Here is a 26,565-nt window from a genome sequence, read left to right on the forward strand (position 1 = left end):
AAACTAAAACTACCATTTTCTGTTTATTTAATACCGAAAACACCCTAATGTACACACAGTCATTGTAACATGCGTACTAGTGTATGTGAGTGTATTGGCGCTCTACGCTTTTATGCTGAGTTCGTACGTACGCATTACAGTGTGTGTTAGAGCGAGATCAGTACAGTCTGCTGTACTGCTCTCGCTAATGCTGTGTGCACTATTTCGCCTGTGCAACGCGGCGGGCTTCGTTCCACCGCACAGAAAACATATGGGAAGGCACGGCTAAAGTACATTTCAAACTCTTGTGGCTGAAGTGAATGTCCCAATTTTGGCAGCACTTCACCAGCCAACTCACGTAGAGCAACCAAATATTCGCTATCATCATTTTCCTCATCGCCAGTATTATCGTTGAACTGGCATGCCACTTTCGATGCAAGCACATCGTGGATGCAGCTGAAAATGTGATTTTTCATGTCTTCGTTGAACGGTTTGGGTTTTTTTTTCTGACCTTTTTTATCTCTCGCTCACATCACCATTTTCCCATTTTGTCGCACGGATGCATGCAGCGATTGCCGCCACCACCACCGCTACCGCCGTCGCCCTTTGTTTCATTATTATTATTCGCAATCATTTTATTTATGACTTTGTCGAATTTGTCTCTTTGAGCCTTCGTTTCGTTTCGTTTTTTTTTATTCTCGGCGCAAATTCGTTAACACTCGACACACAAATTTTCTTTTATTGTACACAGTTTGGAAAATGCACAAGAACATCGAGTCTTTCTTTTTAAATGGCTTCAAATAAATAATTTTCAATGGTCAAATGTGTTTGAGCGACGAAAAAAACGTATTTGTACGATATAAGAATAAGAACATTTTTATACACTTCACATTTTACTGGCTGACGATGACCTGGATTTAGAGTTTTTCTGTTGTGTGCTTTGCCAACATTGAAATCAGAACAAACCACGGAAATGGGACATTATTTTGGTACATCTTTTCATTAGACTGCTTCAAAAAAAAAAAATTGTCCTCCATCTGAAAAATCCGGCCAGTTTCGAAAAATATACCTAAAAAAAAATAGGTTTGGCGCAAAGAACGCATATGGGTATCATAGAAATTGGTGAAGCAATCCCCATATCAAAATTTTCATGACAGCGTTTTCGAAAGCCATTTTAGATCGCTACATTTCGGCCCAAATCATTTTTTCAGCCAATTTTTGGCAAAAACTGATGATGGGATTTTGTCTGGTTCGTCAATATCTACAACTTTAACCGAGACATTAGCCCTTGAAAAGGCATTCTGGGCCAGTTACAGTGTAAAATGACCAAAAAAATGACAATTTTTCGGCATTTTTTACATTTTTCGTTCTACTGGTCACCCAGGTGGTAGACTTTGGTTCGGTTTTCGACTTGTGTCGTGTAGCCAAAACCTGCACAAAAATTTTGGTACTTGTCAGATTGCGATTTGGATGGAATCATGGAATTTGGCGACAATTGATTCACACATATGGGACAAATTTCAGGCCAAAATGAGCAAATCACAAACATGAGCTTCGGTTTGACAGGTAAAAGCCAATGATTTCTACCTTTTATACCTTTGAACATCTAGTATGGTCCTTTACGAACATTTTGAGTACTTCATGACCAAATCGAGTGATGTTTTCACATATTTCTGGCCTCATATTCGATTTCAACTCCCAAAAAATCGACTTTTAACCAAAAACCGACCTTTTTTGACCTTTTTTAGGGATGGTGTCTTGGTGCAATGATATTTTTTCTCAAAAATATGGGGATTCGACCCAGACAAAAACTCTCAAAATTGACTTTTTAAGGTACCTCCCCAACAAAATATACGTTTTTCATGGATTTTGCTATGAAAATATCAATTTTTGTTCGGGAGGTACCCCAAAAATACACTTTTTGGATGAGTTTCTTAGTGAAAAATTATTTTTTTTGAGAAATATTGGGAATTCACTCATACAGAAGCTCTTATGAATGATTTTTGGGGTACCTCCCGAACAAGTAAGTTAGTTAGAGTTTTTCTCTCCAGTGGCGCTTTTTTATGACGTTGGACAGATATAATCACAATCACTCTTATGCATATTTTATGGCATGAAAAAACCATCTGCTGTAATCAACAATGTACCATAGATGTGCACATTCCTTCACAATCAACTGTGAATTTCCAAACAACTCTTTTATATTCCATGATTTCGATTTGATGTTGAAACGATGAATTTGTTTGACATATACTTATCAACAAGTTGAAATGCGTATAATATCGTTCAATTAAATAACGCAAGTTACACCGTTGCAATCATTTTGACTGTGCCATTTTTCAATACCAGACAATTTCAATTGACAATATAATACTGTTGAAGTATATTTTTTCGAAATGGTCAAAAGGTTGGAATTTCATAAATAGTCCATTATATACTGGCATTTGTATTCGCACCGTTGCTGTACTTAATCAGTACTTATGCTCTATATCCATTGAAATTTATTTCGTGTGTACTTTGCGCTAGTTAATGTTGCCTCTAGTGAGTTGTGTCTTGAGTACATTCAAAGTATTGTTGTCATACAGTGATGACAGATCTGAATGCCTGTACATTCACATCGAATTAAAATAAATAAATTGAATACAATAAATAGAGGAAATTGTTTTGGCTCATCATTTCATTGTACATTGCTCTAGTGTGATAGGTTTTTGAACAAAATTTAGAAATCGTTGGCAAAATGATCAAAGCGATTCTCGTTTTTAATAACCATGGAAGGCCTAGACTCTCAAAATTTTATCAATACTTTGTAAGTGACATGAATTAAATTAATAAATGCAATCACATATGATATCATTGTGCCCACTGGTTCACATATGGAACAGCAATGAAATCCTATGCAAATTAATAATGTTGATTTAAACACAACGAAAATTCTTTCAATTCGCACAGAATGAAGACATTCAACAGCAGATAATAAAAGAAACATTCCAGCTGGTGTCCAAGCGAGACGATAACGTTAGTTCATGTTAATAATAATCTCTTTCCAATTGGATTATATTAGTTTCTTTCCCATTTATCTTGAATTTAATAAAGGTTTGCAATTTCCTGGAGGGTGGAAGTCTGATTGGTGGTTCCGATTACAAATTAATCTATCGACACTATGCAACGCTGTATTTTGTGTTTTGTGTTGATTCATCTGAGAGTGAGCTGGGCATTCTTGACCTTATTCAAGTCTTTGTCGAAACATTGGACAAATGTTTTGAAAATGTTTGTGAACTGGATTTGATTTTTCATGCTGATGCCGTGCACCATATTCTAGCCGAACTTGTGATGGGTAAAATATGATATATCATCCACTCTCTCTCTCTCTCTCTCTCTCTCTCTCTCTCTCTCTCTCTCTCTCTCTCTCTCTCTTTCTCTCTCTCTCTCTCTCTCTCTCTCTCTCTCTCTCTAATTTGACTTCAATTCGACGAAGGATCGATCGAAGTTCTCATTTAAAACTTTAGTAACTTCAGCAATTGTTCCATGAAACAAGAAACAGATCGATTTTTTCAGAAATCCCATAGCGAATGGTTGAAATTGCAACAAAAATACATTACATATTGTGCATTTTTCTTGATGTTTCAGGTGGAATGGTGTTACAAACAAACATGTCTGATATTTTAGCACGAATCGAAGATCAAAACCGATTAGTTAAGCAAGAAGCTGGTTTATCAGCAGCTCCGGCTGCCGTCGTGCATCAACTAAAGAGCATGAATCTACCGCAACAATTCAAAGACATGAAACTTCCAGATCTACCACAAGCGATCAAGGTATGTTTCTGATTTGTCAACGTGCGGCTGCACAGCATCTATTAATTTGAATAATTACCCCATTATTTTCATTGCTTGTCATTCTATCTATTTGAAGGATTTAAAATTTTGACCCAACAACAACTATCAGAAGTACGAGACAAAGTCAGATGATAGTGAATCGATTGTACGTTAAAGAGTACTGGTTTTGAGTGGCAACGTTAGCGGCAACTCTTTGTATATTCATAAATAGAGAAAGAAAAAAAAACGAACCATAAATCCAATTTGTTTTTGTATTGCATTTTTTGATTTAAGCAAAATAAACGTAATATTTAGCACCAAGATTTGATCAATGCTTTTCATATACAAACACATAAAAGAGTTCTTATTGCTGACCAACGTGAAAAAAATTCATTTTGATGAGAGCGCTGGAATTAAACTATACGTGCGAGAGCCAGAGAGTGCGTTTCATACTAGAACTGTCGGCCCGCACAGTGTACGGTGTACGTGTACGTGTTCATGTGTATGGGTGTGTATTGCGTATGTCTCGGTATGTATCGCCGGTAAATGACAATTTCATAGATTTAACGTTCAACCGTCTTGAATTTTGAGTCAGTCGAAAAAGTGCAGAGTGGCAGTGAACAAGCCATTGATTAATGTGTGTGTGTGTGTGTGTGCATTTGATTCACTATTCCATTTAAATCTTCTTATTGCATTGAAATATTTACCAAAGACAAACGACATTTCGATGGCCAATACAAAATACAAATGACAATTTACTTTTGCACTGGCCAAACCGAATTTTTTTTCGTTGTTGTCGATGAATAAAACTTCAATTCATTCAACAGACAAAAGAAATCACATTTGTTTTGTGTGTGAATATGTGTATTCGTGTGTATGTGTATAAGTATCTCAAGATTTTTCCCATAAAATATTTATCACCACTTTAAACAAAATTTGGTGAAACAAATCGAAAATGTCTATGGCATTTCCAATAAATAAAGGAATCAAATTTTTACTCTGCGATCAGTGCATCAATCGTCGTTAATAAGATTTTTGGTAAAACGAAATTCCGTTTTGCTGATCACAGATTCAAGTCAACACAAACATAATTCAAACAGAAAAAAAAAACATTTTTTTTTTGTTGGTTATACCCATGGAATTTATTTTGCCGTATTCATGTATGCGATAGAATTTGTATGTTTGTTGTTGATTTTTGATTCTTGTTGTGTATCATTCGGTTGTGTTGGTGTCGACAACGCCAAATCGGTAACAAAGACCATCAAAGTGTGACATCATTCGGTTGTGGCAAAATGGCTTTACAATACGAAAAAAAAAACTGTTGATGTATTTGTGTTTGTATATACTTACATACCACAAGCAGAAAAAGCTTTTTATCCATGGTAATTTTTTTTCTCTCTCTCTCTCTGTCGTTCGCTCGTTCGTTCGTTCATTCGTTCGTGTTCGAAAATCCAAATCCATTTCCATCTCGCATTTCTTTTGGAAAGTATCATTTTCTTCATTTAATAAAGTTTTTTTTTTTCTCATTATTTTGTATTTGGTTCAATTTTCGTTTCACTCTTCCGGTAAATTCAGTTCGGTTTCAATAACAACAACAACGACAACGGCAACGACAGAAAAAAACACGAAATTCCTTCATCGACGCATTCGTTCGTTTCATTCGTTTTAGGAAAGAATCGGCTTTGAATGGAGCCATCAGAAATAATTTGGTGTTAGTGTAAAAGAATTCAAAAGATTTTATTGGCGAAGACTCATAATATCGTTATTATCTCACTTTCATACGTGGTATCTTTAGCTATATGCGATATAATGTATGTGGAATTTGAAAAAAAAAAAATTCATGGTGTGCGTACGGAATACACAGATAGTTCCATTTCATTCTACTTCAACTTCATGTTTTCACTTCGATTCGCCTTTTCATCTTCTTTTTTTTTTTATCGAGAACTGTTTTGGTTTATCTTTTAATGTACAGACATTTTTAAATTAGTCAAACGCTCCAAACGACTAGTTGTCGGCAGAGAGTGAATATTCTAATGCTTGCTCACATTTCTCTCTGTCTATTTTTTTTTCTCCTGTTGTGTGTGCGTGATTGTGTTTTCTAAGTTATTTATTGTTTATTTGCCTATGTTGCCGATAGTAATTTTCGGCAATAATCAGTTTGTGTACATTAACAAAAACAACAACAACAACAACAAAAAAAACTCATCAACGTCATTGCTACTGTTTTTTATGGTTGTTTAAATTCCACACATATTCACACGCAGAACTGCATGCACCAATGTGATCTTGAAATCAATCAGTGGTTACACATTCGGTTTCAATTTGTATTTAAGTTTTGGGTTTTTTTTTCTATTCTGTTTTTTTCTCCAGATATTTGCAACACATATTGCGGCAAAACATATGCATTTTTGCAGTTCAACATAAAAAGACACAGTGCTCTGAAATCAAGTGTTACGTCAAACATTTAATTTTAAATAGCTGAAACTACTTTGCTAAACACCTAAGCGGTGGAGAAAAACAAAACGAGAAGAAAACAACCACATTTATATTAGAGAATAGCACAAACAGAGGTTATCAACGGAAAACAGAAAAAAAAAATTTATTAAGTGAAAACAAGTAATAAAAAGAATTGTTAGTAAAAATGAGTGATGAATCAGTCGTCGATCGGAATGATCCAGCATTGAAGTATCTTACGGTAGAAAAGAATCAATTCAATGATCCGGCAACGCAAGCAGAATGGACACAAAAGCGTCTCGTTTGGGTACCGCATGAGTCACAGGTGAGAAATTCGAAAAGTAAAACGAAAAAAAAAACAACAAAACATAACAAGAGAGGCATTCCGCTGCTGCCAAGTTTTTTTGTGGTTACTCATTCTTAGATAAAAAAAAAAAGCTATACATAGGCTTATGTCATCAACTTTTCCCTGTATCACGTACACTTGGAATTTAAGAAAACATTAAGACGTTTTAGCGTTTCAGTGGAAAGTTTTTTTCTTCTTCTTCTTCTTCTTCTTCTTCTTCTTCTTCTTCTTCTTCTTCTTCTTCTTCTTCTGTTTTGTTTCTTCTCTTTTAGTTCACCACAATTTAAATTTATTTATTTTTTGTCTTCGTTTACGTTTTGAAAAACCTAACCTTGTCCAAAAAAAATATGTATATGGAGTAAATGCAGTGTACGAATCATTCATTACAGCCAAACAAAACATTTCATCGCATTTGTATAATGATGGCGTGTACTCATATTAACTTATACTCCTATATATTTATATTATATATAATATATATATTTCGTTATATTCAGAACTTCTTCCGAGCGCTAAACTAAAACGAAATGAAGATCTTTTGCTGTGTTTCACATGTTTATTGTGTGTTGTTTTTTTCTCTTATTTTTCTTCTCCTCTCTTCTCTCACATTTTTTTGAGATATGGCTTTAAATTTGTATTAGTGTTTTTTGCATTACAACCGTCCAAATTCGGGTGTGCCATTGTATCTGCTTCAATTTTTGTTTTTTTTTTCCTCTCCATAATTGTTTGCTGCAGCGATCTTTCCTTATTTTTGTAATTTCACGGCGCGACGCATACACATGTATTTAACCACACTTGAATGCATTAGCGCTGTGAACTATATATTCATTATTGTATGTTTGTTCGTTTGTTCGTTCAGTGCTCTTGCGATACGGCACACTTTAATGTGCACACACACACACACACAAATTTCAATTCTAACATTGAAAATGCATATTTAGATTAGTGAAATGATAGTTGTATTGGCTCCTTTGTTTTTATCCCTACATAAAAAAAAAACAATGTAAAAAAAATATATATATATGATTGACTGAATGAGCGATTATTTTCGTTTGATGACTTCGCCGCTATGATAATTGAATGTTGAACACACTTGACATGTGTAATTAAATTCAATTTGCGAACACAGCTCAATGAAATATGTATATTGATTGAATCATTTTCGGTTTTTAAATAATACATTATCATTGACAGGGCTTTGTTGCGGCCAGCATAAAAAAGGAAAATGGAGATGAGGTGGAGGTGGAATTGGCCGAAACCGGCAAACGTGTTACTATCCAACGTGATGACATCCAAAAAATGAATCCACCAAAATTCGATAAAGTCGAAGATATGGCCGAATTGACCTGCTTAAATGAAGCGAGCGTTCTGCACAATATCAAAGATCGATACTATTCCGGATTGATCTATGTAAGTATTTTCTATTTTTATGCTATTTCACATGGAATCAAAACTTGTTATGAAGTAATACTATCGGTATTTGAAGAAGAAAAATCGATTTGTTTACGAAACGATCGATTGGTCATGAAAATAAGAAAAACCATTTTTCACAGCAGTCTAATTGGTTTCAAGATCAAATCGATGCTAAAAAATGACGACGGCTAAAATAGTTATATAATTTACAAAATGAGCTATTTGTTTTGCCGTGCACTTACTCTCGTGCACACATACACCATGCATTGCTTTGTTTCTGACCATTTTTATTGGATTTGATCGCAAAAATGAAAAGAAAAGAACACTAGAAAGAACACGCTTTCGTCCATACTTCGTTAAAACAAATGTTTATCTGCTTTCAGTTCATTGCAATGTTATTATCATTAATTAAAGATGCATCATGCTTCGAGCTACTCTCAATTTACACTGTCTCAGCGAATGCAAAGCTGAACTGTTCGAATCTTAAAACCAAATACTTATCTCTATTTATATGAACAACGGATATGTATATATATGTAACACCAACGTCTCTCGTTCCAATGAGGCAGAATCAGCAGAATGTTTGTTGTTGTTGTTATTGTCTTTCGTTTTTGTAATGCATTCAGAACAGAAGTTCCGATTATTCCAAAGAGGGTCACACCGACTCTTTATTTGGTCTTCGCTCTCAAGCAGAAAAATATTCACATCAGCAAAAACGATCGGCCAACGTACCATTTACTCCGAACATATGAAAATTAGCAACAATTTATGCAGAGTCAAGTGTCACTTGATTTTCTACAGTAAAAGACATGCATGTATGATTCATACGATAATTAATAAACGGAGATGTTCATGTGTTACAAACGAAAGATCAATATCATAACGACTTTACGTTGAATTTTTGTGAAAATTTGCATCATGTGTACGGTTTTTTGTTTCGCTTCGACCACTCGCTTCTTAAAAAAACCACTTGAAGAATGCCATGTGTCATAGAGAGTGACAAACGGAATCCGGCTGTGCTGAGTAATATCAATACATGATAACTCTTCATAACAGAAGAATGAAAAATGTAGCTCAAATGAGAACAATGAACCGAAAATAGCGATTTTTTGCACTCTGAAAATGAATAATTCGGCAAAGACAACAGAGAGAGAGAGAGAGGAAATAATGGTCGTTTCAATTCGTACGATTTTCAAAGTGGGATGTCTACGTATAATCGCCCGGTGTGTGGGCTATTTCAAGCCATTTTTCCCTTCTTTTTATGCGTTTTGATTATTTGCCAGAAATAGCAAGTTTGATAATCAAAAATTGCCAATTCAACGATTCAAATTTAACGATCCAATTTAACTTTTTTTTTTCAATTCTTTTTTGAACTAATTTAATGCAAAACAATGATAATTTTAATTTTTTTCCTGCTTCACATTTTTGTAGACATATTCGGGCCTGTTTTGTGTGGTAGTTAATCCATACAAAAAACTTTCTATTTATACGGAAAAAATTATGGAGCGTTATAAAGGTATAAAGCGTCATGAAGTCCCACCACATGTGTTTGCCATTACAGATAGCGCCTACAGATCAATGTTACAAGGTTAGTATACAAGTATTTGAAAAATCCTTAATTTCAAACCGGCGCGCATTGCATTGCATTTGAATACAGTGCGAGAATATTTGAATGCAATTTAGGTAGCACGACTTCCAGTATATTGGAATGTCCAACTGTGGATTTCAAGGAACAATTGTGTCGTTGGGAATAAAAATGGGATTAGCCGAAACCGCGTATTTCTATGTGAATCATTTTTGTGTTTCTGGTACGAGATATGGTGCAAGTATACCAAAGATAAAGATCTTGAAATGTTCTAAAACATTGCAGAACACATTTGTCTTCTATCTCTTACCAGGAACACAAAAATGATTCGCATATAAACGAGCGGTTTCGGCTACTCCCATTTTTATTCCCAACGACACAATTTTACTGTTGAAGTTAACGGTTATTTGAAACATCTTCGAGTTTGAACATCATTTGGGTTTGTTTGGTGCTCTTGTCGTTGTTGCGTTTGCCGCTGTTGCTCTGTTTTTTCCTTCTACTTTTTCGTCGGGTTTCATTCTCTATTTTTTTTGCACATGTCAATACAGTCATTTTTATTGAAAAGTTCAAGCTATAAATGTACAATAATAAATATGATCTGTGTGTAGTTCAGATTGTCTTGCGTGTGGCAAAAATATGTTTGCATGTATGTGTAACCACAATGTGAAATCAGGCACAAAGCGATTTTTTTTTCTTCACCAAAGCATATGTTTCAATAAAACGAACTGCGAATATCACTCCTTAAACTCTTTATATGGTGATTTTAAAATCGCAAATAGTCATTGAATAGACGACGAATATGTGCACAGTCAATCAATGGTAGTAACGAAAATGTAAATTGCAGTCGTGTTTGTTTTATTTTTTATTTTTCCTACTTCTTTTTTTTTCGTTTATACTTCATATCACATTTCTCATTTACCGCTGATTCATTCGATGAAGTGAATATATTTATGTATTGCCTTTTTTCCATTAAAAACAGACTTTTTCGATTTTATATATTAATAATTTCTTTCGACAACTGACCCGAATTCAAATCAATACAAATAAAGAGCAAAACCATAGTTGCAATGATGTAATAGAATCTTACGGCTTTAGATTCATATAAATGTGTGACTATTTAAGACGATCATTATTTTTCTATTGAATTCAAGAGCGTTTGCGATTTTCGGGCACAAAGCTGTTGACGCGTCAACAAACAACCTTATCTTCAAGTCAACAAAATGACTCATAGCACATTTTTCCGCTACTGAAATCATCTAATCGTATACATGTGTACGTTTATCTTTATTTCCAAACAGATCGCGAAGATCAATCAATTCTGTGTACTGGCGAATCCGGAGCTGGTAAAACAGAGAACACCAAGAAAGTTATACAGTATTTGGCATATGTCGCCGCATCCAAACCAAAAGGATCCGGATCGGTAAGTAAAATCGGCACATTTCCAATCCCAATTACAATCATAGCGTAGTTTAAATACATAGATTTTTTCAGTAAATTCGATTAAATCAAATCCCAGAGAAGAATTTTTTGCTGTCGTTCGTTTCTTTGTTTGCTTATATGTTTTCAATTAAAGTTCTAGGTCTCACATTCAAGATTTGCTAGAGAGAAAAAAAAAATCATGCTATGTCGCACATAATATACGCGCGTTACCTTTTAGAGTTCAATTTTTCATGCATAATACGTGGGAATTCCGATATTCCGATACCAAATACCGACTTTTATATAACTCAAACATATGAATCATGTGTATACGAATTTCTTTCTCGTGGCTCCAACAAACATTTGCACGTCTGTTTATCTATTTATGGTATTGTCAGCCATTTAATACGAAAATCAAAGCAAAATATCTATTCAGCGCTCATATGATTTGAAGACATTGCCAAAAATGGACACAAATCAAATGAATGTTGAGAATCATTTTTATATGTACATACGTAACTTCCGAGATAACTTTATGTTGTTGGTTTTTTGTTTGTTGCTTTCTTGAAATTCATTCTGACCAAATATTCAAAATGACACACGACCGCATACAAAAAAGAAGAAAAAAAAAACGTTTGAGGTGCTCTCATTAACTGTACTGATGGCAAATTTGGCGGTCGCATGTGTTGTATATATATTTTTTTGGGAAAGATAGATTAATGAGCCCAAAACAATGTTACCTTTTATGATGATCCTATCACAATGAATGAAGAAAAAAAATAAAACGGTTTCACGTTTTCAATTTTTCGAAGCTGCATAATTAAAACCGTGTTTTAGTTAAAACATAGCAGCAAATTGTAATAAATATTTGCTCAAAATTGTAAAATTGTGTCACCATTGGCATTATTGTTTGAAAAATTCATTAGCAGCATTGTTTGTTGTCGTCAGCATTATTATTTTGTATCGTCGCCTTATTATTTTGAGCGAAACCAATTTATTTGTTTCATTCAATGGCCAATTTAAATCAATACATTTAAGGGCAGTCAAAAAACGATGATTTCGAAACATAGCATTAAATATAAACTATAATACACACGCATTTTTTTTGGTTCAGTTTTGTTGATTGTACCTTAGACCATGTGATAAAGTCATGGATACTTTGACTTCGATATATTTTAGTTTTCTTGGAAACATTGAAACCAATTTTGTAACCAAAAAATGAGTAGCAATAAATACAACAGTAACATAGCTAGACTTGCACGTCTTCGGTTTGTACCATGTAAAAGATAAGTACCATATATCTACAATTGTCCACTCTGTATACATCGTTCACTTTAGTCTATGTATATTATTTGGTTTGGTATTTTTTCTACATTTTTTATTTGAAAATATTCTTCTGGATTTGCTCTAGTTGGTTTGTTAAAAAAATCGATTTAGATTGTTTATTTTTCTGTTTTATTTCATTTGCTTTTTCTTTCTATTTTCGTTTTATGTTTGAACTACGTCTCCTGCGGAATATGATGATGTTATGTGCTTATTTTTACGATGACATAATGAACAAAAATGAAATATGACCCTTGAAATCCCAACTCATTGGCATTGAACGTATAAAAACCAAAACATTGAACAAATATTTCAATCGAAATTATTGGAATGGTAATGCATTTGATCACGCTACGATCTTTGTGATACGATTCGGGCATGAACCAATTGTCCATGTTTCCAAATGAAATCGATTGATATTGTCAAATATTGTTTCACACTTCGAATGAACAAAAAATCCCCCCTTGCACATATAAATATGAATATGCACACAATCAAAAAAAAAAAATTAAACAGGCTCCACATCCAGCACTCATTATCGTAAGTATGAAATGCCAGCAATTATTTTTACAATATTTTTCCAACTTCTGAATAAGCGAACAAAAATCGCATTCATCACACATAACACCAATTTCATGGGCAAAATACGAAATTTTACAAAACTTAAGGAAGAAACCTAAATTAAATCAACATTTGCTATCGATTTCATGCGATTACCTATTCATTTGCTATTGACCAATTATTCAATCAGAGCAGAAAAATCTTGATTTGATGTGAAAAATAATTATGTTTCTTCCTTACATTAATTTGTTGTTTTTACCAAGCAATGTTTTAAAAATGTGCACTAATACCACATGGTGGCAGCTGCCGTCGTGTGACTACACTATACAATTAAAAAAACAAAAAAATTAAATTAATTTGTTCGGTCAATTATTTGAAGACAGTTTTATAGACAATTTCTTTGAAAACTAAATAAATTCGTTTTAAGATTAAAATAATGCTTGGTCGCTATCATAAAATTTAAATTTCATTATAATATAATTTACTATTTCACCATTTTTATTTCTTTTTTCATTTTTTTTCGACATTTGTTCTTCCACTGCAACATCGATCGTTATGAAAATTCCAATTAAAATAACCGAAAAAAAAACAAATCGAAAAAATAAATAAAAATGGACCTGAATATAAATCGACGCTCTTCATTTTCAATGTGACCATAACATACACTGCGTTAAAATACTGTGCTCTCGCTTTCTCTTATCGATAACACTAACCATGCCTAATTGATAAAACGCATTTCTGCACATAAATCATAATATCCTGAAACAATCTATATATACATATTTACACATACACATCTCATTCATCATTGAAAATACCGATATCATCGCGGGAACGGATAAATGAACCAAATCACAATACAAAAAATCTATTTCCATTCATTTTTGACCACAATGATCATATGCGATGCCATTTCGAAATACAAAAAAAAAAAAAAAAACAAACAAACCAAAAACACTAAACTAACATGAATATGTCAATTTTGTATTGGTTTAAGCAGAACCATTCATCATTTGCGGTAAAGTATTTTCTTTCATTTTTGTTTTGGTTGTATTGAATTCCATTGTTAATACCTATATATATATTCGCACTATTCATAGTTGCTTCGTTACAATATTGTAAAGAAATATATACCCATAGAAAGAGAGATAAAATATACGAAAATTTTGTTGATTCTGTATTTTACCATAGCAACAATCACAATCAATGATACGAATCATTCGATTCAATTCTATTCCATTCCATTCCATTCGATTTAAATTCCATTGGTAATGATTTAATCATAAATCGATCATTTCATCAAGTAATTTTCTACGTATTTCATTCATACTTGTACTCTCATCTATGATTCACTCTTTAAAATTCTCTCATAACATCCACTTAGATGTGGATATACCATTTCATAATATTTCATAGTACATTCGACTTTAAAAAAAATCTCTTATCATATCCCACACCCAAGAATAATTCGAAATCAACTGTTCATTCAATTATTTGAATGTGTTTTGGAAAAGTGAACTCTCGATTAGTCTGCTTAAAACAAATTCAATCCCATCTGTGTAAATTACAAGTGCTCCTACCAAATTTCATTTATCATTGAAACCATACCACGTGTTTGTACAAAGGTTGTTTCGATTTTGAACACAACATTTAATGGTCTTTGTTTCACATTTGTATTTACTTGCAGGGCGAATTGGAGCAACAACTTTTACAAGCCAATCCGATTTTGGAAGCGTTCGGTAATGCAAAAACTGTGAAAAACGACAACTCGTCCCGTTTTGTAAGTATTGATCGGTCGATTCTACAATAAATGGATTTACTCGACTATGATAGTCAACCATAATATGCAAAGAATTAACTAATTTTGTTTCTATTCAATTTAAAACCACAACAACAACAGGGTAAATTCATTCGAATCAATTTTGATGCGTCCGGCTACATATCAGGTGCTAATATCGAAACCTATTTACTTGAAAAATCTCGTGCCATTCGTCAGGCGAAGGATGAACGAACATTCCATATATTTTATCAGCTGTTGGCTGGTGCAACGCCAGAACAAAAAGAAAAGTTTATATTAGATGACATAAAAACGTATGCATTTTTGTCGAATGGCAGTCTGCCCGTACCTGGTGTCGATGACTATGCCGAATTCCAAGCAACGGTGAAGAGCATGGACATTATGGGCATGACTTCTGATGATTTCAATTCAATATTTCGTATCGTTAGTGCTGTCTTGTTATTCGGTTGCATGAAATTCAAGCAAGAACGAAGTTCAGACCAGGCCACATTACCCGACAACACGGTGGCACAGAAGATAGCGCATCTGTTAGGCTTAAATGTGACAGACATGACTCGTGCATTCCTAACACCGCGTATCAAAGTCGGTCGCGATTTCGTGACAAAAGCACAAACAAAGGAACAAGTTGAGTTTGCTGTTGAAGCAATTGCTAAAGCGTGCTATGAACGTATGTTCAAATGGCTTGTCAACCGTATCAATCGCTCGTTGGATCGTACAAAGCGACAGGGTGCATCATTCATTGGCATTTTGGATATGGCCGGTTTTGAAATATTCGAATTGAATTCATTTGAACAATTGTGCATCAATTACACGAACGAAAAGCTGCAACAACTCTTCAACCACACCATGTTCATTCTCGAGCAAGAAGAGTATCAACGCGAAGGCATCGAATGGAAATTCATCGATTTTGGCTTGGATCTGCAGCCAACTATTGATTTGATCGACAAACCGGGCGGTATTATGGCTTTGCTCGACGAAGAATGCTGGTTCCCAAAAGCCACCGACAAAACATTCGTCGAGAAATTGATAAATGCCCATTCAATGCACCCGAAATTCATGAAGACCGATTTCCGTGGTGTTGCCGATTTCGCCATCGTTCATTATGCCGGCAAGGTTGACTATTCGGCCAACAAATGGCTCATGAAGAACATGGACCCATTGAACGAGAACATCGTATCGTTGTTGCAAGCGTCACAGGATCCATTTGTCGTGAACATTTGGAAAGATGCTGAAATTGTTGGCATGGCTCAACAAGCGCTCACCGACACCCAATTCGGTGCTCGTACTCGTAAAGGTATGTTCCGTACCGTTTCGCATTTGTATAAAGACCAATTGGCCAAACTGATGGACACATTGCGCAACACCAATCCAAACTTTGTGCGATGCATCATACCAAATCACGAGAAGCGATCGGGCAAAATCGATGCACCACTTGTACTTGATCAGTTGCGTTGCAACGGTGTACTCGAAGGTATTCGAATCTGTCGTCAAGGTTTCCCAAATCGTATTCCATTCCAAGAATTCCGTCAACGCTACGAACTGCTCACACCGAATGTCATATCGAAGGGTTTCATGGATGGCAAAAAGGCCTGCGAACAAATGATCCATGCATTGGAGCTTGACTCAAACCTTTTCCGTGTCGGACAGTCAAAGATTTTCTTCCGTGCCGGTGTTTTGGCTCATCTTGAAGAGGAGCGCGATTATAAGATCACCGATTTGATTGTTAACTTCCAAGCGTTCTGCAGAGGTTTCTTAGCTCGTCGCAACTACCAAAAACGCTTACAACAATTGAACGCGATTCGTATCATTCAACGCAACTGTGCTGCTTACTTAAAACTCCGTAACTGGCAATGGTGGCGTTTGTACACCAAGGTCAAACCGTTGTTGGAAGTCACCAAACAAGAGGAGAAACTGGTGCAGAAAGAAGACGAATTGAAGCAAGTACGCGAAAAATTGGATGTTCTGTCACGTGATGCACAGGACTATGAGCGCAAATTCCAACAGGCAATCGAAGAGAAAACCCATTTGGCCGAACAACTGCAGGCTGAAATCGAATTGTGTGCAGAAGCCGAGGAAAGTCGCATTCGACTTGTGGCCAGAAAACAAGAGCTTGAAGAAATGATATCCGAATTGGAGAGCCGAATCGTTGAGGAAGAAGAACGTGCCGGCAATCTTAGTGCTGAAAAGAAGAAGCTACAGTTGAACATCCAAGATCTCGAAGAGCAACTGGAAGAAGAGGAAAGTGCACGCCAAAAATTGCAACTGGAAAAGGTGCAATTGGACGCCAAGATCAAGAAATACGAAGAAGATTTGGCTGCAACTGACGATCAAAATCAAAAACTTATCAAAGGTGAGTGCGACAAGGCAAATTGAATTGTTTTTTTATCTTTCATTTTTCATTCAAACATCAATGCTGTTAACTCTTCTATTGAATCATTTGCATTACAGAAAAGAAAGCGCTTGAAGAGCGTGCCAATGATCTGTCGCAAACATTGGCCGAAGAAGAGGAGAAAGCAAAGCATTTAACGAAATTAAAGGCCAAACATGAGCTTACAATCGCTGAACTCGAGGAGCGTCTTCTGAAAGATCATCAACAGCGCCAGGAGACCGATCGCAGCAAGCGAAAAATCGAAACCGAACTCGCCGATTTGCGTGACCAATTGAACGAACGGCGCATTCAAATCGAAGAGTTGCAAGTGCAACTTGCCAAGCGTGAAGATGAACTCACGCAAACACTGTTGCGCATCGATGAAGAATCGGCGGCCAAAGCACAAGCGCAAAAGATTCAACGCGAACTTGAGTCACAGCTCACTGAAATTCAAGAAGATCTCGAAGCCGAGAAATTGGCCCGTGCCAAAGCGGAAAAATACCGCCGTGATCTCAGCGAAGAGTTGGAGGCATTGAAAAATGAACTCTTGGATTCGTTGGACACAACCGCCGCCCAACAAGAGCTCCGATCAAAACGCGAACAAGAGTTGGCCTCGCTGAAGAAGAATCTCGAAGAGGAGACCATGTCGCACGAGAGTTACGTACAAGAAATGCGCCACAAACATTCCCAAGAACTCGCAACCGTTAATGATCAAATGGAAAATGTGAAGAAAACACGAGCCGGCCTCGAAAAGGCCAAACAAACATTGGAAGCCGAAAATGCCGATCTTGCTACTGAATTGCGAAATGTTAATTCATCGAAACAAGAGAATGACCGACGCCGCAAACAGGCCGAAAGTCAAATTGCTGAACTTCAAGTAAGATTTAACTTAGTTAGTGTGTGATTGTTTTTCTGCGTTTGAATTTAGCTAACTCTGTTTTCCATGTATTACCAACCTATCAATAGATCAAACTGGCTGACGTTGAGCGAGTACGGTCCGAGCTTCAAGAGCGTGATGCCAAGTTACAACAAGAAATTGAAAATATTACGGAACAATTGGAGGTGGCTGAGTTGAAAGCAGCCGCAGCACTTAAATCGGCCGCCACAATGGACAGTCAATTCGCCGAAACTCAACAACTTTTGGAAGAAGAAACGCGCCAAAAGTTGGCTTTGAGTACAAAGTTACGTCAACTCGAATCGGAGAAGGAGTCACTACAGGAACAGCTGGAAGAAGATGAAGAAATGAAGAAGAACTATGAACGCAAATTGGCTGAAGTCAATCAACAAATGCAAGAGCTTAAGAAGAAGGCTGAAGAAGATAGTGATTTGGTCAAAGATTTGGAAGAGGCACGCAAAAAGAGCAATAAAGGTATGTTGTGTTGGCTATTTGACGATGGTCCAAGCGAAATTAAATTCAAAATACTAATTCATTTTCGTATTCTGTTCAGATATCGAGGCATTGCAGCGTCAAATTCAGGAATTACAGGCAACCAATGATCGTTTGGATAAGAGTAAGAAGAAGATCCAATCCGAGTTGGAAGACGCAACAATTGAATTAGAAGCACAAAGAACAAAGGTATTGGATTTGGAGAAGAAACAAAAGAACTTCGACAAGGTGTTGGCCGAAGAGAAAGCAATCAGTGAAGCGCACGCACAAGAGCGAGATACTGCCGAACGGGAAGCGCGTGAAAAGGAAACCAAAGTGTTGTCTTTGACACGCGAACTCGATGAGGCATTGGATAAGATTGATGATTTAGAACAAAAGCGAAAGGCACTTCAGAATGAACTAGACGAATTGGCCAATTCACAAGGCACTGCCGACAAAAATGTGCACGAATTGGAAAAGGCAAAACGCGCACTCGAAGGCCAATTGGCTGAGTTGAAATCACAAAACGAGGAACTTGAAGATGACTTGCAACTGACCGAAGATGCCAAATTGCGTTTGGAGGTGAATATGCAAGCATTACGTGCCCAATTCGAACGCGACATTCAGTCAAAGGAAGAACAAGCGGAAGAAAAACGTCGTGGCCTGGTCAAGGCGCTACGTGATATGGAAACCGAACTCGATGAAGAACGAAAGCAACGTGCAGGTAAGCGATCTATATTTATACATCATAAAACCATACTGACGCTAGCGATTTTGACTGCGAGTCTCTTTTTGTCAATAACAAATGATGTATTTTGTATATAGCCGCCATTGCTGCAAAGAAGAAGCTTGAAAGTGACCTCAAGGACATTGAAGCCACTTTGGAAATGCACAACAAGATGAAAGAAGATGCAGTCAAGCAGGCCAAAAAACTACAGGGTCAAATTAAGGATGCATTGCGCGATGCCGAAGATGCTCGGGTTGCGAAAGAAGAGTTGGCCGCCGCATGCAAAGAGGCAGAACGAAAGTCAAAGGCACTTGAAGCCGAAGTAATGCAACTTACGGAAGATTTAGCCAGTTCGGACCGTGTTAAGCGTGCTGCTGAAGTTGAACGTGATGAACTTCTCGATGAAATGCAAACGCTCACAAACAAAACGACCTTGATTGTCGATGAGAAGCGACGCCTGGAAGCCCGTATCGCCTCACTTGAAGAAGAATTGGAAGAGGAACAATCCAATTCCGAGGTTATTCTGGAACGTAATCGCAAATCTCAACTTACTATCGAACAACTCAGTACGGAACTTGCCACGGAAAGATCCAACACAGGTTTGTTACTTACGCTCGTTTTGATTTTATTTCCACCCAGAAAAAAAAAGAAATTCATTAATCTAACATTACAATTTCCTTCATTCTTGTCCATTTTTACGTAGTTAAAACCGAAAATGCACGTGCCCTCCTCGAACGCCAGAGCAAAGAGCTCAAAGCCAAATTGGCTGAAATCGAGACCACACAACGGACAAAGGTCAAGGCAACCATTTCTGCATTGGAAGGCAAAATTACTAATTTAGAAGAACAATTGGAAAATGAAACGAAAGAGCGTTTGCTTCAGCAAAAGTCTAACCGCAAACTGGACAAGAAGATCAAGGAACTCACACTTAACATCGAAGATGAACGTCGTCATGCTGATCAATATAAAGAACAAATTGAAAAGGTATGCAATCGCAATTTTTGTCCAGCAAAAATGAGAACCACAATTTAGCCTCAGTGAGACTAAACTCTGAATTTCGCCCTCTGGATGTCAAATATCGAACATAACATTTACTGGATAATTTTGAAACGAAATTAATTAACACATCTATATTTCTAAATAGGGCAACACCCGCATGAAGACACTCAAGCGAAATGTCGATGAATTAGAAGAGGAAATGCAGAAAGAAAAGGCTCAAAAACGAAAAGCACAAAGAGAGTGCGAAGAAATGATTGAAACGATTGAAGCACTTAACCGAGAAATCAACTCTCTCAAAGCCAAACTTAGGTGATTATCGGTGAAATAAAACAACAATTCACTATTTAAAAAGTACTAACTTTAACCATTTTGGATTTACTTTCAGACGTGGCGGAGGCAGTATAAGCTTAAGTTCATCGCGTCTTGCATCGCGTATCACGTCCGATGACAATTCCACAAAGAATGAGTCTGTAGATGAATCCTTAGACGAATCAAACTAAATGAACAACTCCAATAATTTCATTCAATTTTTTTTTAACGAATAAAAAGAGGAGAAGAGAAACACTTAAAAAATAAATCATAAATCCAAATACATTTGTAAATCAAAAAAACATGAAATTCCGTTAACTCGTTATGATAACGTTACCAGAAGGCATTACTATCCTTTGTTTTCTTTATTTTAATTAATTATTTTCTTTAATACTCGAATGAATATAGTATATCTAGCGTAATTGCCGATGATAATATTTGGAAAAATAAGCAGACGAAAAAAAAAAGAATGAATAGAGAAAACGATTGCGATATATGCGTTGAATATGTTTGGTTTTATGATGTTAGCGTGTTTTAATCGAAATGATGTTATTAATGTTAAAATGAGCACGACTCTTTGGTTATAACTAACATATTTATACGTATCACATCAATGTTAACGTGTCGCCTCATTATCGCTCTATATTGATTGTTCTATCGTTCGAACAAACAAATGGAAATTGATTTGAATAGCATCATTACTGTATGGATAGGCATTTGGTTAGTTTGTATTTGTTCGGATTCGATTGTAGCACATCAATGGCAATTACGAAGAATTCTAAATTCATTCGGGAATTCGAATTCTATGCTTAAAGCTCACACACACACACATACATATACACCAAGCCCATGCTTGCTGAAAATTTATTTGATTTCAAAACATTTCTTAAGTAAAATGGCCTAAATTTCTTACGTACAATTCTATCAATTGCTTTTTTTTATTGTTTACATGTAATAGAATCGAGTACAATTTGCTCACATGAAGTGCTAGTAACGACCGACGTATTATATTACGCGGTATTCAACTTCTCTTTTTTTTACATGAGCGATCAATACACATTGAAATATATATGCTTTCAAGCGTACCGTGCCATTTTTCAACTCTTTTCCATTGATAATGTAATCAAATCATCAAAAAAATGCAACAATTTTAATGAAAATAGATACATAACCATATAATAACTTTTTTTTGGGAAAATCGTTGAAAATTGGGACATAAATCTAAAATAAAACTTTGTTGTGTCAACAAAAAAAATGTAAAAGAATTATTGTTTTTAAAGGTATTCTTTATATTATCCATATCTTTCTAGAAAGTTATTGGCCACCAGTTTCTCTCTTATTATCTGAAGATTTCAAGACCTATCGCGCTTATCGGCCGACTTGCACTTTTCTACTGTTTCAGAACATTTTAATGGTTCAGTTACTTCTAAAGGTCCATTCATTTTCAGTTGAAGTGACTGTGTCTCGTTCAATGGAATATGCTTGATAGATTTTATGTTGTTTTTTTTAACCCTTCATTTTATTCTTTTGTTCTGATCGAATCCCTGATGAAATGAAATCAATATATCCAAACGAAGGTTGTACTTAGAATTTCCAATAGCATGGATAGTCAGAGTGTTGAATGGAAATGGTACTTGAAAAACAATTTACTTAATCTCCATGTTTTCTAATGATAGATTTTGTTACAATTTTTATGCAATCTGATGGTTTATCCATCGATTCAAATGAATTTTTCAATGCTTTATAGCACTGTCAACCTTTGTTTCATCTCAAGTGTTGAATTTCAAAGTAGAAAACTATTTAAAATTTAAAAAAGAGATTGGGTGCAAATTGTTTGGTTCAAACGAGGTTGTGCACCTCAGTTGAAAAATCTCTTGTTGCTCAATGTTGCTGACACTTGTTGTTCCACTGTAATATACAAGTTCTCAGCTAAAAACTAGTACAGCAAATATTCCGCCTGAAATGAACAGCGAACAGAATATAATTTAAAATGAGAAGAAGAAAAATGAAGCTACGAACGGTTATAAACCAATGAGTACCATCGAATTTCAGTTTATGTATCTTTTTTCTCAATAAATTCATTGTCCGATGAAAGCCATTTGTCGACAGAGACTAATGTGTTTATATCAGTAAAACAAACATAAGTTGATAGTCGCTATTACCATCTTTCTATTCGCAGTTATTGGTGGAAATTTGAAATCGAGCATGTTTATTGGACAGTTTCGTATGATGATTTAAATCAAATGAAATTTTAAGCGCACAATACATTCTTTACACAACAAAAACAAATCTATTTGTTGAAGTATTTTGGAAACTAATCGGTTGTTTGTTTCAAGGTACCTCACTAAAACACACACTGAGGGATATCTCTTTTTATGTTATGTCTAACGCATATAAATGGTAGAATCACACATACACACAAAGTTAATAAAGTTATGTTTGTTGCAATACATGTAATCAATAAAGTTAGTCAATTAACAATCTAAGATTAAGAATTCTTTTCTGGTTATCATTATTCATGAAATTGTTTAAAAAGAAAAGAAAAAGAAAAAGAAAAAGAAGAAGAGGCAGAAGTAAACCGACAAATAATAATAATGGAAGTAGTGAGTGAATTTGGAATAAATGAACAAGGTAAATGTGAACAAATTGACTTAATGAACCAGGAATAATTTGACTTTTATACGAAACCAATTAATAAATTTGAAGATCAACTATAAAAATGAACAAAAAAAAAAAAAAAAAAAAACAACGATGTGTTTACTATTTCTCTATGTTTTCTGTTGAATGATTTTAATGGTTAGATGTAGTGAATCGGAACGAAGTAGGGTCATAGAAACAGTATTCTCTTCGTTAAATCTAAGCGCCTCAATGTTTTGTGCGGCTCTCCAGCATCGCGTGAACGAGCACACTGAGGAACAAAGAACCAATTGCTTACTGCTAACAGCATTACCATTTTGCAATAATTATTCGAAACGAAGCCCACAACATCGAATCCGTTTTCTTTGCACTTTGTTCGATAAAGTTCAAATATGTTTGGATTTCGATTTCTCTCTTTGAATTCTCTTTCATGAATCAAATGTACTTACGCGCTCAACAATCATGACCTTTATATTGCTCTCACCTCCGCTGTCTGTCTGTTGCTTGCAGTCATACTATGATGAAATCGAATATTTAATAAACGATACAACATAATACACACACATGTGGGTGTTGCAGCGAAAATTGTTTTCTTCCGTATTATATCGACACCATCGTTGTGTCTGTTTGCTCCGTTCTTTTATCCTTCTTGTTTCTCATTTCTTTCGCATTGCATTATCTTATTATCATTTGTTTGCGTCTTCATTGTTTTATTTTCGATTATATGAGAAACGCTCTTTGATCGGCTTCTGACAGAATATCGATAAAAGTGTTTGTCGATTATATGAGAAAATAGAATTTTTTCCATTGAAAATTCCCTTAATCCACTTAATTGAACACCGCCAACAATCGACGCTAAGAAAACCAATATTTCTCCATTGAACATTTCATATTATGCTGCATTTCTGGATAGTTGAAAATATTCATTCTTTTTCCAACAGATTCATTTTGCTAATATTTCATCGGCACATTTCAATTGATCACTTCTGACCCAATCGATTTTTCTATTAACATAACTGCAAAGAACAAATAAGACAAACTTTTTTTTTTTAATCAATGGCTGATGTTTGCTATTTTTTTATTTCATTTATTATAATTAGAAAGACAAAAAAAAAAATTGTGACTTTACGTGCTCCTCGTAAATCGATAAATATATAATAATAAACTTATTCTCTCTAATTTGAGCTTAACACACAAAATGATGGAACGATTTTATCGAAAGGCGTTAAAAAAGCGCTTATGGAATGAGTTTAAGGAGAAATTATACAATACGCTTACGTGTGGAAAGAATAAGTACAAATTCGGGATACAAATAAAATAAAAAGGAAAAACATACACATAACACCTACACGTGCAGCGTACTACTCAAATTAATCAGAGTCTATAAAGTCAAGGCTCATAAAGACATATTTGAGACAAGGTCTGCTGTTTTTTTGTTGTTGAAAATATCCATAAATGCAATTTACAAGAATCATCACCGCATCCATGGACTTTGAAATTGCGATACATTTCAGGCACGGGTCTAAGGCATACAAACTAATACTATGTACTGAAATGTTGTTGATATCTCTTTGTGCGGAATGTATTATTATTATTATATAAAAAGCTTGGGCACATTGTTTAAACATGCGTCAAACATATTTGTTTCCACGTTTTGGTGGATTAAAAACGTTTCAATAATTATTTTACGAGAGTTACAATGGTCTACATTTTCATAAAAATGCTAGCTTTTTTTCTCTTTCTCGTTATTATGACTATGAATACAAATTTGCACTGAAAGTCTAATGCAATTTGAGACGTGGATATTTTATGGATGGAATACACTTAAGGGCGCTCTATGCAAACTGAAACATCATGCTCAATTCTAGCGAAAAATATGTTGTTACCAACATTTTTGATTTTTGTTTTTTTCTTTCTTCAAATAAGAGAAAAGAAGCAAAGAATCGTTCATCGTTTATCCTGGAAAAAAAATTCGGCTTTTCTTTGGTTCTTTCTAATTCGTAAATAACGACTCCTTATGATTCTTATTAAGTCTAATTCACAACATACATGCATCGATTGCAATATGACACGGCTACCAGCATCTCATCAGTCCTACCGAACATTCTTTGGATAACATTGCTATGTCAACATCTTAAATTGAATGTGCCATTATTGTTCACTGTACAAATACGGTGAATTTCTTATTCATTTGTTGTGTGATGCAATTTATTCGGGTCTAAAATTTGAGTTTTAGACAATAAAATTAACCGTTTCAGTTGGATTTTTCAACGGTTCAATTGTGAAGAAAAGTGACTTGCAACATTCAATATTTTTTTAAATAGCAAATTTTCACAATAAGCATGTCGCTGTTTTGTGTGTTTCGCTTGAAATGCAATAAAATTTCAAAAATAAAAAATAAAATATAAAATAAACAACAAAGAGGCACTTTTAACTGAATAACAGAAAATTAATTATAAGTAATGTACACGATGAGTATTTAAGTAGGTAATCGATTTTCACCTCTTAAGCAAATAGAATGCATGAATGTATAGTGTCTATAGCCTGAAAAAAAGCACCGCAGATAAAAGAAATTCTTCAAATTAACATGAAATGCATTGCGAAAGAAACAACGGCAACCACAAAAAAAAATGTGCACCTACATTAGCACACGTCTGCGCATTTCTTTCAATTCCGCACACAATGCGAAAAAGAAAAGAAAATGGCTAATTGGGCCTTGGTAGTATTCAAAACACGTCATTTATATGGCGTTGTAAATCATTCATGCACCATACGTCTAAGAATTTCTTTTATTCCATTTGTTTGCACAAATTTTTCGCTCTTCTTCACTTTTTTTTTGTGCACACATTGTGTTCGGGATGGCGTTTTTTTGTTTCTCCATTCTACTTTTGGACGGCACCGAATAAATGAAATAATGATGCAAATCATCGTGTTTGTTTCGATTCAACATGCATTTTTGCTATTGTTCATATTCATATTCACCGATACATTGCTTCAAAATCGTTGCATTTCAATAGTTCAGATTGAATGTACAGTTGATCAAAACAAAACCGAAAAATAAGAAAAAGACAACGAATTCCTTTACAATTGGTGCGAGCAGCAAATGCATCAAACTTCCACGGCCCAAACTGACATAATGTCCATTTTTGGGTGCGTTGAAAAAAAAAGAAAACTGAAGTGAATATGAATGTCCGCGAAACAAAATCGTTGCAGTGGTGTTGAATCATCTAATTTCTCGTCTGTGTGTGTATATATATATATGTGTGTGTGTGTGTGTGTGTGTGTGTGTGTGTGTGTGTGTGTGTGTGTGTGTGTGTGTGTGTGTGTGTGTGTGTGTGTGTGTGTGTGTGTGTGTGTGTGTGTGTGTGTGTGTGTGTGTGTGTGTGTGTGTGTGTGTGTGTGTGTGTGTGTGTGTGTGTGTGTGTGTGTGTGTGTGTGTGTGTGTGTGTGTGTGTGTGTGTGTGTGTGT

The 26,565-nt window shown here is 35.2% G+C and overlaps 2 protein-coding genes across 16 annotated transcripts; both read left to right on the forward strand.

The window, feature by feature from the left end:
* Nucleotides 1–145: 145 nt before the first annotated feature.
* Nucleotides 146–4,114, forward strand: LOC129579018 (AP-3 complex subunit sigma-2). The gene is made up of 5 exons (XM_055468480.1): nt 146–2,785; nt 2,929–2,994; nt 3,073–3,313; nt 3,607–3,791; nt 3,889–4,114. The coding sequence occupies exons 1-5, from the start codon at nt 2,717–2,719 to the stop codon at nt 3,901–3,903; spliced, it is 576 nt and encodes a 191-aa protein (XP_055324455.1). The 5' UTR covers nt 146–2,716; the 3' UTR covers nt 3,904–4,114.
* Nucleotides 4,115–4,351: 237 nt separating this feature from the next.
* LOC129579019 (myosin heavy chain, non-muscle) lies at nt 4,352–21,714 on the forward strand. 15 transcript variants are annotated; one of them, XM_055468488.1, is made up of 15 exons: nt 4,352–4,438; nt 6,162–6,570; nt 7,786–8,001; nt 9,436–9,592; nt 10,888–11,009; nt 12,848–12,871; nt 14,580–14,672; nt 14,793–17,040; nt 17,139–17,935; nt 18,025–18,427; nt 18,507–19,148; nt 19,250–19,750; nt 19,855–20,135; nt 20,296–20,459; nt 20,536–21,714. In XM_055468488.1, the coding sequence occupies exons 2-15, from the start codon at nt 6,433–6,435 to the stop codon at nt 20,648–20,650; spliced, it is 5,901 nt and encodes a 1,966-aa protein (XP_055324463.1). In that variant the 5' UTR covers nt 4,352–4,438; nt 6,162–6,432; the 3' UTR covers nt 20,651–21,714. The 15 variants fall into 15 exon arrangements, with proteins under 15 accessions (XP_055324463.1, XP_055324466.1, XP_055324462.1 ...); XM_055468491.1 differs by having other exon boundaries at nt 4,357–5,173; XM_055468487.1 differs by having other exon boundaries at nt 4,357–4,665.
* The last annotated feature ends 4,851 nt before the right edge of the window (nt 21,715–26,565 follow it).

This window comes from Sitodiplosis mosellana, unplaced genomic scaffold, assembly GCF_009176505.1.
Source record: "Sitodiplosis mosellana isolate CC-2019 unplaced genomic scaffold, AAFC_SMos_1.0 Smas_scaffold_6226, whole genome shotgun sequence".
Lineage (NCBI taxonomy): Eukaryota > Metazoa > Arthropoda > Insecta > Diptera > Cecidomyiidae > Sitodiplosis > Sitodiplosis mosellana.

Coding starts and splice junctions, on each gene's coding strand:
- LOC129579018 (XM_055468480.1), top strand. CDS start 2,717: ATGATCAAAGCGATTCTCGTTTTTAATAACCATGGAAGGCCTAGACTC. Junction 2,786..2,928: donor CAAAATTTTATCAATACTTT/GTAAGTGACATG, acceptor CAATTCGCACAG/AATGAAGACATTCAACAGCA. Junction 2,995..3,072: donor TGTCCAAGCGAGACGATAAC/GTTAGTTCATGT, acceptor AATTTAATAAAG/GTTTGCAATTTCCTGGAGGG.
- LOC129579019 (XM_055468488.1), top strand. CDS start 6,433: ATGAGTGATGAATCAGTCGTCGATCGGAATGATCCAGCATTGAAGTAT. Junction 8,002..9,435: donor ACTATTCCGGATTGATCTAT/GTAAGTATTTTC, acceptor ACATTTTTGTAG/ACATATTCGGGCCTGTTTTG. Junction 17,041..17,138: donor AAATCAAAAACTTATCAAAG/GTGAGTGCGACA, acceptor TTTGCATTACAG/AAAAGAAAGCGCTTGAAGAG.